Source organism: Heliangelus exortis, chromosome 3 (genome assembly GCF_036169615.1).
Source record: "Heliangelus exortis chromosome 3, bHelExo1.hap1, whole genome shotgun sequence".
In the NCBI taxonomy this organism is placed as follows: Eukaryota; Metazoa; Chordata; class Aves; order Apodiformes; family Trochilidae; genus Heliangelus; species Heliangelus exortis.
In genome coordinates this window covers 91,881,555-91,893,752 of record NC_092424.1, presented here as the reverse complement: position 1 = coordinate 91,893,752, position 12,198 = coordinate 91,881,555, and the positions used below count along the sequence as shown (strand labels likewise).

At 33.5% G+C, this 12,198-nt stretch overlaps 1 protein-coding gene across 1 annotated transcript in view; it reads left to right on the top strand.

Moving 5' to 3' along the window:
- Positions 1 to 12,198, top strand: part of MCPH1 (microcephalin 1) — a 120,219-nt gene that overhangs the window by 28,089 nt on the left and 79,932 nt on the right. Inside the window, exons 10-11 of the mRNA XM_071741766.1 lie at positions 3,521 to 3,558; positions 6,567 to 6,729. Coding sequence (XP_071597867.1) covers positions 3,521 to 3,558; positions 6,567 to 6,729 — 201 coding nt within the window. The remainder of the gene's footprint in view (positions 1 to 3,520; positions 3,559 to 6,566; positions 6,730 to 12,198) is intronic.

Sequence of the window (12,198 nt, the reverse complement as noted above, 5' to 3'; positions counted from 1 at the left end):
AATAAAAGGACCTTTTAACTTAATGCCACCTTTGCAGTGTTTTATTAATAATAATCCTGCTCATTAGAGCTCATAATGATGATCACCAGATGTCTTTTTACTGGTCAGAAAAGAAAATGCTAACTCAAAAAAAGTTTTTGTAACAAAAGCAGCATAGAAAATAAAACAGACACAAAGAGCATACAAGAAAAATTGCATAGCAAAGGGGGGGAAGCAATTAACTTGAAAATTGTACAACTGAAAGTGAAAACATAGTTTGGCTAAGTTTTCTGCTTAGTTACTGTAATTAAACTGCTTGGCTTAGTGAGGCAATAAAACAAAATGTCTGCATAGCAAATTACCTCAAACTTGCAAAAATATGCAGTTCTCAATGAAAATGAAGTAATACTTTGGAAGAAATTTATTTTGTTCGAGTTTCTACCTTTTATATGAATTCTTCTGCATTCCTGAGACTTTAAATCACTTTGAAGCATGCTGACAGAAAATTTGTGTAGAACACTCACTGAACCATCTTGCATGGTGTGTAGCACAAAAGCTTCAATTCAAAAGCTGAGGTCATATCAGGCCAGGCTACAGGTCTCCCAGTTCATGTGGATCCAGTATTTTCTCTTCCTTACAGATAAAGTATTAAGGAACTGATTAACAAACATCTCTGCTCTGAAGCTGAAGAAGCAGCTGTAGGATCTCAAGCTGCTCTGGCCTTATAGTAGTGTTTTTTTTTAACCCAAGTTTGGCAAAAGTAGTCATCAGATTAGTAATACTTCCATGACATTACATTTATGAGAAGTTGTGAGGAAGGGTATTTTTCTGCACATTCTGAACAGGCACATCAGGATCTGGCTTTGGAGGTGGTATTATACAAAGGCCCCAAGAAGCTGGTGCAGTTTTGTCTGGATGTAACTCCAGCCTTTTAGCCAGTGAGATTGTGATGACAGATGACAGTGAGATTTTGCTTCAGATCCTGAAGAACACCTGAAGAACAATGTTGAAGCAGACAGTTTTTGACATAGGTGAGGTTTTCCAATATTCACAAATATTGGACAGAGAAGAGTAAAAATTTATTTATTTTTTTTTCTTTGGGCCTTGCCAGGCTGACACATCCCAGGATCACTTACACATTCAGGAGTTTGTACAAATCCAGCAGTGTGTATTTAGACAGAATGAGGTATATCCTCAGTATTGCATAATGTGGCCCCATGTCCAATTTTAATCACGTGACCCAACTTATGCCCTTAAGACATGAGAACCTTTACTCAGCATCTTACTAGGTGTTTTTTCAGTGTATATACTCAAATTTTGAGTTCATATTACTTAATTACTTTAATATAATTAGTATTAAATATTAATGATATGATATGATATATTTTTAATAAATTGTTGCATTTTTACTATTTTTGCTCAGACTGCATATAAAACATAAATGTGGAATTGAAGCTGTGAAGTTCTTGGTACTTCCAATAGCAATTAAATTTGATTGCATATTTGGAATTGAAAGTAATCAGTAGAAAGACTTTGGGCTAAAAATACAAGAACTTTTATTACAGATAAGTTCATGTTGTCTTCTCTCCAAGTGTCAGGCTAGCTATTAGGTTTAGGCATCATCATAAAGTATTGCTATCAATAACTTAGAATTTAGAAATCTAAATTTCCAAAAGTATCGCATAGAATTTCTTTCATATAAATATTTCAATAAAAAACTTTTATACTTTTCTTGTTTGAAGTTTTATTCCATTACCAGTTGGTTTTAAATTTTCTCATCATATGTATTTGCAGTTCTGAAGTATTGCATAGCATATGTAATGTCTGAGTACATCCTTATTGTGAATTTTAAAAATTCTTGAATATGCTGCATTTATGTTGCTTCTGAAGACTTAAATATTATCTGAGGTTTATGTTTTTTCATATTTACCCAACCACAGAATTAAATTACCTTGTGTATGTTGAAAAGACTACTACTGATGTTATCTTTAGTATCTAGCTTGTCAATGGCATCTGGATTTTGTTTTTATTTATTTGTTTATACAAAGATTGTTAATATAATGATCAGTCATGGTGAACACTATTAGTCTACACAGATAATTCCAAGGAACTGCATTCTTATATGTGACAAATTGCTTGAAGACTTTAGGGAGAATTGTTCTGTCCTGATAAGAGGGGATGGGTGGAGTTGCATCAGAATATGTTCTCTCTTCTGTTCTTTCAGTCATTACTGGTAAAATGAGTCACCCTCAAGTCTTTTTTGCCTGTGCTATCATCTGTACTCCAACTCAAAATATTTTTGTGGTCTCAGTTCAATATTTTACTCAAAGGAAACTGAATTTTAGCAGAGACATTGAGAGCTTACTGCTTTTGGTGGTGGTAATATATTAGGGAAGCAGATATGGGAATAATTATTTATTATGGAGCAGTACTTATGTAGAGAAATAATTTTGAAATAAAAGATTGATTTTGAATATTAGAAGGAGTTGTTTGAAATAATATAAAAGTCGATCTTTTTCTACAAACTTAAAATGTTTCTGTACAAGTACTTGTTCAAATGGCTACAAGTAATTCTTAGCTAAGATTTTTAAAACCTCTTACATAGATTTTTAAAACCTCTTACATATATTTTTTGATGTTCATTTACCTCTCTAATAGTGCAAAAAATTATGTCCTGTCCTACGTATGTGAGTGCCAGGGGCTTTCATGGTCATTGCTGATGACCAAAGGGTATTTCTTCTTTTTCATAGAATTAGAAATCATTGAGTTCTTCAACACTGATTCTTAAAAAGCATATTTTAAAATGTCTGTGAAAAGCACTCCTATTTTACACGTAAGCTATGGAGGATATTGCAAGTGAAGGAGGGGTGATTTTTAAGGTGTCTCAGAACTGCTGGCTGAAGGATTGCTGTATTCTTTGAGCATACCTTGTGTGATATATTACTTGGACAACTTTTATTTACTAGACAAGATTTAAGAATGAAAAACCTGGACTTAAAATACTGAAGTTGCTCCAAGAAAATAAAAAACTACACTATTGAAATAAAATAAAATTTCTAAAATTATACTTTACAATAAAAACTCTTGTTTCTGCAGCATCTTAGCCAGCTTCTGATGTTCTTTTGAAAGAAACTGGAATAATTTTATATTACCGGTTTTCTTTGTTGAAGGTAAGTTTGTTGTTTCAGAAGGATGAGGCAAAAGACAAATAATATCCCTTTTTCTATGACATTCCATAGTAGAAATCCTTTGCTTTTTGTTTTTCCTAATGAAAACTTACATTCCTATCTTCTGCTATATTTGATGCTTTGATATCAGATATGATGAAGGGGTTTCCTTCCTTTCTTGTCCTCAGAGCTTACTGTTTTTAAATAATGTGTTAGTACAGCCTTTTCACCAGGATATACTGTAATTATAAGGCAGTTTAGATCTTTAGACCTTTATAAGACCTTTGAATAGAACAGTTTCTAATTAGGTTTTATTTTAAAGGGGGAAAATTTTCAGTTTTTTTAATGTTTTCTTTTCTCTTTCACATCTCTAGCCAACAAGGACACTAGTTATGACAAGTATGTCTTCTGAGTAAGTATTACACATTTTGTTTGTAACACACATTTAGTTAGCACACCAACTATCTATGCCTATGCAAAATTAAGTTTAGATGTGGGCTGTATGTCAAAATACTTTATTTCATTCTGTATTCTAGCTAGATACATGTACATATATGTATATGTCATTGGTGTTTAAAATATATATGTATGTTTGTGTTGCTATGGTGCAGAATGAAGCAGTTGTTCCACAGGTCAGCTCAAAACGGCTTCAGAGCAATGAAACAAAAATCTTAACCATTTAGAATTTTTCTGAAGAAAGCATAAAAAGAAATTTTATGTAGTAAGTAGTTCAGACTTCCAGCCCAAGACTTAGCTTTTCCCCCATACATTTTAATTATTTCTATTTAAAAATTCATACTCTGAAACATCAGTTCAAAATGTTTTCTTTCATGTAAATAGTTGCTGAGGAAATATCAGTTGAAGACTTTTTAGCCACTTAGTTTCAAAACATTAGAAGCAGCTGCCGCTGCATATTTTGGAGAAGAATTAATAATTTTCTGGCATGCTCTTATCATTCTCTTAAAAGTCTTGAAGCGTAAAGAACATCCAAGAAAAACACAATTCCGTGTTTTATACTACACTTGCTTACAGTTCCTTGAATTATTATTCAATACTGAAGCTATTTTTACTGCCCACAAAGCTGTTTCAGGTTTGAAGTAATTAAATCTTGACAGTTACACAGATGTAAGTACTAAGAAATAGCATTTACTGGTTATCCTTTCAGAAGCTCTTTATGAGTGGTTGTCAATAGCTATTAACAGGTATACTACTATAAATCAGAAAGATAAAACTCAATTAATTCTTGTATTTAATCTGACTGGAAGCTAGTAACACCAGGACTGTAAAATGCACTTTGCAAGTCATGCAATACAGGATCACTCTGGGGGAGGCAGAGATAACAGCTACAGTGCAGATAAGAATAGTGGAAAACAGAGGCTGTGATCTGCCTTAAAGAGGAGAACAAACCCTGGCAGGGCTGGGGGAAAGTAATTTTGTTGAAAGAAGTCATAAATATATTATCTCTTTTATGTTGATTTTCTCCACTAGCCAATTACAATTTCATTAAATGAAAATATCTGGTGGAAAGAATTGCTTTTCTTCAAAACCTCTTTATCAAGATTGTGCTTTTGATTGTCTACAGTTGTAGGCATTCATCAGCCTGGAAATGGGTGAAGAAATAGGGGACTGCTTCTGAAAAAGATGAAGAACAGTACTCCAAAGTGTACAAACCAATGGCCAAAAGCCAGTTTTATTACCCAGCAGCTACAGCCTCAAAAGTGGTTCATTAAATGTGAAGATCAAGGGTGAAGTGTTTTTATGGTTTTGAGATTATATTATATGCTGCTTACTGATTCACTGCCAGCAACTATTTTTCTGAATCACAAATTCAGTGAAATTTTGCTTTAAATTTGCATCCAACAGTTTTGCAGCTGTCTGAAGTACAAATTAGTGAGTTTTCAGTGTAATTTATAAGATTTATTCGGTTAAATTCTTGGACAAGAGGACTTGGCCTCTCATTGCTTACTACTTTGTGTAGACACAAGGAAGACAAAAAGCTTCAGGTAGAGCATGGAAATTCATCTCCTGAGCACACAGTTTAGTAAGGGTGAGCCTCTCTGGCTTGCAAAGTTGCAAAAACATTTCCTTGATGGCTGTGTCAAGTTAAAACCTCATCAAATGAAAAAGGAACAGTAAATGGTACAGTAAGATTCAAGAAAATGTAGCCAAGGCCAGAATTCACAGTAACCAGTTTCTGAAGTGAGGCAGTTAAATCAGTGGGGGTTTTTTGTTTTTTTTTAAGTGTCCACATACAATATCATCTTTTGACCTGAGTGTTTGCTGTCATCTATTTGTTTGAAAACTCTTAAAAAGATAGATTGTTGCATGCTGTGAATAATTTTTTGCAGGTTTTAGGTTCTTCTAAGCAATGTCTGCTTAGGCTGGGGAATGTGGGAAATTTTAACAGTTACTTTCTGTGGTGTATGTATGTGAGAATGAAAGAACCCCAGAGCCCCATTATGAGATGTTCTGAGTGTGCCCAGATCTTGAACAATCATTTGTAATAATAACCTATAATAATATTCATTAATAAGAACAGTATTATTCTCATGGCTTTTTTATGCAACATGTTTTCTCTAGTAATACAAAGATCTCACTTTTTTAATCTGGTGGCTCATGTGTAGCTTTGTAGAGAACCTTTGTAGAAGTTTTTAAGAAGAGACTGGATGTAGCACTCAGTGCCATGGTCTGGTAACCATGGTGATAGTGGATCAAGGGTTGACCTTCATGATCTCAGAGTTCTTTCCAACCCAGCTGATTCTATGATTCTATTCTATGGTTCTATGAATTCCAGTTACAGGTGGCCATTCGTTTTATACTTAATTTTTTTTAATTTAATTTTTTAATATATTTATTTTTGGTTATATTTAAGAATAAGTGAATTTTTAATCGAAACATTGGCTTGGAAGTGTAGGTAGTAGTCCAGAACTTTAGAAATTCTCTCTGAATTTAGACAGCATTTTATTCAGATGCTGGAAAACTGGTGCTTCCTATTGAAAACCTCTTAATAGTGCTGTGTCTAAATGGTTACATTTCCTTTTAATACATTTTGATAGTACTACAAAAGAAACCAAGAATGAGGCATTTAACACAAACAATATGTTAGATAATTCCAGACTCAAGAGCTTCTATTTAAGCAGACAAGATAGATCTAGGGGACAAGAGAGCTTTGATGTGCAAGTATGTGCTATGATTGTGCAATGACAAATAAGGATCTATTTAGAATCTGTGGGAGGGCTAATGAATTTAGGGCTAATGAATGTAGGGCTAGCAAATGGTTTGAGGCTCAGTGAGAAAAGGATAAGAAATTAGCGAGGAAAGAAACTATGTGAGTTTGAGTTAATTTGTGTTGTGTGTATATGTGATTTTTGAATTCTCTATATGCATTCAACATTCTATTTTATCTTCCTTTGTTTTTAGGAAACAAAGTACAGTCATTCAAGTGGTGAATAAACTTGGAGACTTCTTGTTCTCAGATGATGTGTGTGAAACAACAAGTCATGTAGTTACAGGGAGTCCTCGTCGTACCTTGAATGTTATGCTGGGAATTGCTCGTGGGTGTTGGATTGTTTCTTATGAATGGGTAAGAAATATTTTTTTAATTTTACTACAGAATAAATTAAACATATTTAACATATTTTTTATAGCTGAAATATCAACCATTTTATGTTTGTGTCCATGCTGTGTTCAGTGGTGCAATGCTCAGATATTGAGGCTTACCCCACTTTAGCTCAGTTAGGGGACATTGTCTGTGTGAAGCTCTGTTCCCATCACTTAGTCTTTCAATACTGTATCTAACCATAGTCCAGTGTTGTGCTTTAGTGTGTATTTTTGAAATGCCTGAAGTCCTATCTAATGGATGAGAAACTCATGTTGCACACATTATTTTTGCATGGGCTAAACAAATAATTTCTCCTCAACATTAGACAAGTCACAATATTCAGATCATATTTTTTGTGTACTGATTTAGTATATTCCTACTGTGTTCCAAAACATGAATTGTGTACAGCATTGGTAAAAATGAAGAAGAATTATTACATACTTTGCTGTATAGTAAACAGGGAAAAAAAAAAAAGAAAAACTATTTATGGGTGAGTAGCTTTAAGACTTTATTAGTTACAGAAATGGTTCCAAGATATCCAGATCAAATAATCACTGCATATGCTCAACATTTCTTGTGGATTACAACATAAAGTTACCAGACTCTTGTGGAAAAGACAAGACAATCATGAATTGCTGTACTGGGTCTGGTGTTTAACTGGAGTTAATTTTCTTCATTGTAGTCTGTAGGGTGCTTTGTTTTCATCTGGCAACCAGTGGTGATAACCCACCAGTGTTTTAGCTATTATTCATCAGTGCTTATGCAGCATGAAGGTGTTCTCTGTTTTTCACTCAGCCCTCTGCAGCAAGTAGGCACAAGAAGTTGGGAGAAGCTGAGAAAGCTTCCCTAAGCTGATCAAAGGGATTTTCCACACCATATGACATCACTCTCACTGTGGACATAGTTATCTGAAGAAGCTTTTGTGGCATACTTTGTAGTTAGCACTTCTTCAATAGCCCTTGGAATAAAGGGCTTTGCATCTTAAAGATCCAGTAATATGCCTTTGTGGCAAAAAAGACCAATAGCATCCTCGGCTGCATTAAGAGGGAACATATTTTATCAGGCAGTTCAACTATTGTATGATTCAATGCATCTGTGAGTGGAATACATTGAAATATCTATCCCACGATAGATGTTATAACTATCAAAGAGTTGTAAACAAGTAACATACTTGCTATTAAGTTACTTTCTTGTAACAGGGTAGTTAAACATGAAAGCTGTATATTTCTCTGAGAAAAAGCTTCGTATCATTACTAAAATAGCTAAAGGTGAAGATAACTATGACAAAAATCCAATAAAATAGTTTCTTATCTGTGTACATAAAGGCAGTGTTTGGATAATCAGTATTCTGGGAATTGCTCTTCTGGAATTTCACTGTCCATTTTGTCAGCTGTGCCTCTATGAATCAATCCGTGGTGAAAACAACACATGCTCTTCATAGACCAGGAGTGACTACTGGCAATGCCAGATTTTCTTCTGCTGGCTCAGAGTCTACCTTTTAGACTCAACACAGGATCACCTATAGACCTCATATAATATACTAACAAGTTAAATGGAATTGCTCTAAAAATGAGTTTGTTCCTTTGAGTAGGACTAGATCAAATGCTGAAGCTGTCTTCACTCTTTTTATTGAACTGTTATTTAGGAACATTTCTAATATTAGAAAGAGAGCCACACGAGAAGGAACTAGAGAAAAACTTCAGAATTCAATTCTCCAAACTACAAGTTTGTTACATTTTAATACTATCTGCTTCTCTGTGAATATTGCTATTTTTCGTTTTCTTAGAACTGTCCTTAAATCTTTCACTGAGACTGGGTAAAAGTTTCTCCATAAATGTCTAATCCCTCAAGTAACTGAGTAATTTACTTCACTTGCAGAAAATATTGCTTTGAACTTTCTTTAAAAATAAGGGTCTTAATCTAGTTAAATCTATGTAATTTATAACGTCAAACCATTACTGTCTTATTTCTAATTGTATCACTGTCATAATTTTGCTATGTTTTTACCCAAATTCATTAACTGGCTACTTTAACTAGAGAAAGCTAAAGCCTTATTTAACCATTATGAGGAATTATGTAGAAAATTAGTCAGAAGAATTTCATTTAAGCAAAATAATCTTTTCCTTCTATTAATGCCACAATACTGAATTCTTTACATGCCTTTCCATACTGTAGTCAATCATAGAATAAGTGCTTTCTTTGGCAAAATACTTCAAACTGGTTAATTTAAATAATCAGTCTGGAGAAATCAGAAGTATCTTTTAAATAAGGCAATAATTTTGAGCAGTGATGGTTGTGTTTTAAAAGATATTTCTCAATGTTCTAAGAAGCTGATCCTTGAGAACCTAGCATAATTTTTTCTATATAGTATGAACAAAAGAACATAACTGATATGCATATGCAAATTAAAACTTTGTACCTTATAGCTGTATAACCTGGAGGACACTTGATGGAGTTCCATGACATACAATTTGCTTGCTACTGAACTAGATGAAACAGTTCATACTTGAGGATGAAATAGCTGAAGATTAGTAAACTTGATGCTAGAATCCAAAGGCAAAGGAAAACATTCTTTAAGGGTGTAAAAAGTCCAGATAAAAACTATACTTTTCCCTCTCTCCTCTTCCCTCCCTATTTTATTCTTTCATGACCAGAAAGTCTGCATTCTACTAGAATCTGATGCATTTTTATTAACTCAGTGTTATCTGTATTTTCCTATCTTCTGATATTCCTACATCCAGCATGCATGGTTCATCCATACTTCATTGCTTTATCATTACATTTCTGTAATTTTTTGTAACTGCACATTGGAAAACTTCTAGATTCCTCTTTCTTCTCAAAAGAATCGCTTTTATATTCTGAATTGTTTCAGATTTTCTTCATTCTTTTCCACATTCTAATGAACTGTTGAATATGAAGATAGTACTGATTTAACAAGAAAATGTAGTTTACTCAAAAAAAATATTGAAAATCATGTTTTTGCCCTACATGAGTTTCAACCATTTTTCTATTGATGGTATGAAAATATACTAGTTGAAAATTTGTGCCAAAGTCAGAAGCAAACTTTCAATGAGTTGTAACAGAGAGCTCTTGCCTTTGTATTCATGGAAACTGGATGTTTTAGTGACTGGTGATCAAATGATTTACTGCAGGACCTGTTCATGAACTCTGTATCTAACTTGCTTTTTATCTCGTAAAGTAAATATGATGCTTTTGTATCCAGTTCCAAAAATCATGATAGACAAGCATTAATCCATCTTTTCTTAAGATAAACAAAATTAATTTTAAGCAAAATTCTGTAAATACTACAAGGATTGATAGAGGTTGTTACTCAAAAATTGGCCTGGAAAATGAAATGGGATTACTTACTCATAACTAATCTTCCGGGGTTATGTTTTAATCTGTTTGTGTTGTTTGTCAGTTATTCTTGGTACAAATATAATTTTGGTACTATAAGGACATGGTGTACACATTATACAACATGGTACATCTGTTTCTGCTCAAGATTATTTACAAAGAACTTTTTTTTCCATACAACATGTCTTTAAGAATTGTATTAGAAGTTACAATTTTCTTGGTTCAGTGAAAGTTGATTTATATCATGATTAAATGAGAAATGGCTTAGATTAACCAGTTTCTTTTATTTGTAATAAATATTTACAGCTATAAGTATAAAGATATCAGATTTCAATATTCACATTGTAAAAAGTAACTGTAAAAAATGTACACAGGTACCACCTTAAAATTTATCACTTAAAATCCTAAATTGCCATCTTAACTGTATGTTTTTAAGAAATTATTATACTTTTCTTGGATAAACGTAGCACTGCATTATTATGTTCTGAGTTTTTTAGAGATTATTGATTTATCAAGGGGCTTTAACTCTTATTTATAGGTCTGGTATGATATAATGACTAGAAAATATTTTCTCTTTTTGTACAGCTGTTGCGTTTTCGCGTATTTGGTTGTGCATTTTCTAAAAGTAAACATCTATTATTTGGATTTTGGTAATAAAGTTCCACAAGAAGTTTGTAGATGTGCAGCTTTTCATTGTCAATAAAAAATCACTGTTGACTTCCAGTATCCTGCAAAATTTGACACCTCCCCTCACAAGTAAAATGCCACTTGCCACCTCACGCAAAGCGCAGTCTTTTGCAGCCAGTCACAGACAAGGTTGCTGGTTCCCAAGAAAGTCATTAAGCATAAGCTATTTGGGACTAAAAACTATAATGGTTTTGATGACAAAATTGGTTTCTAAATTCAGTTTGTAATGCACTTCTTATAGCAAGAGTTTTAGGGCAAAAGAGCCCTTTATAGTAAGTTGTTTTCACACATAAAATTAGGCTTTTTGTAAGATTTACACTGCTAGTTTACAGTCATTGTGCTCAGGCTAGAATCTAGTTTAGCTGGTGAGCTGTAACATTGTAAAGCATAACTTCATTATGTTTTTATCTATTCTGACATTTTTTGTCTAAGGGGAGCACATCATTGATTGCACTGCTTCACAAATTTTATGAGGTAAAGTTTTATAGTTTTAAAGAAACCACCACTACAAATATATGGATATATCTGGCATCTTTCAAAAGAATAAAAGAATAGAGATTATTTCAGCTAACTGTGAATCAAGCATGGGAATAATTTGTCCTGGGTTGAAAATGGTGCATGGTTAATGGTGTGTGGCTGTTCCAGCAGTAGAAATGATTTTTTTAAAATGCCTAGAGAACTACTTAGGAAAATTGTGAATGCCAGAGGTAGAATTCTCCTAAACATAGGAATTTACTTTCTAGTAAATTCCGTGTGTCCTATTTTGGGTGTATGTGTACACTTCTTGCTCACTGAATACGACCTGTAGCTGTAGAACAGCAGAGTACTGAGGAGCTGCTGAAGTTTTTAAGGTTTTATGTATGAATTGTGCTGTGTCTTATTAGTGGGTAACAGCACTTTTTTTGAGTTGGATTTAGGGTGTGCCAAATGGCAACTACAGGAAGGATGCTGCGAAACTCAAAATATCTGTAGAAGGAGAAAGCTCTTAAATCATGTGACAGTGGATACTCTTGGCAAAGAACTTACCAGCCTTTTACCTCAGAAGCTTTGTGGCTAAGCTCAGAATGATGAAGCTAATGAGAAAAATTAGCTCCTCATCCGTAAGAGTGTGCTTCAGTATTCATACTACCTAGAAGTTAGTAGGAAAATACCCTCTCAGTAAATTAAGGGCAAATCCTTGGAAAAAACTTCAGTCTTTTTCAATTCCCGTATTAAGATGACACTTTTACTACTTGATGGGCATTCTTTGTGAGGCTTTTAAGAGTATGGGCTACCAGCTGCAATTTATAATGCCAAATGGTTTTGAAGAAGCATTTACAAAATCAACTCAGGAAAAATGCTAGATGGAACAGTTTGGGGAGTTAAATAAAAATAAATAAAATTTTAAATAGTGTATTTCGGAAACTG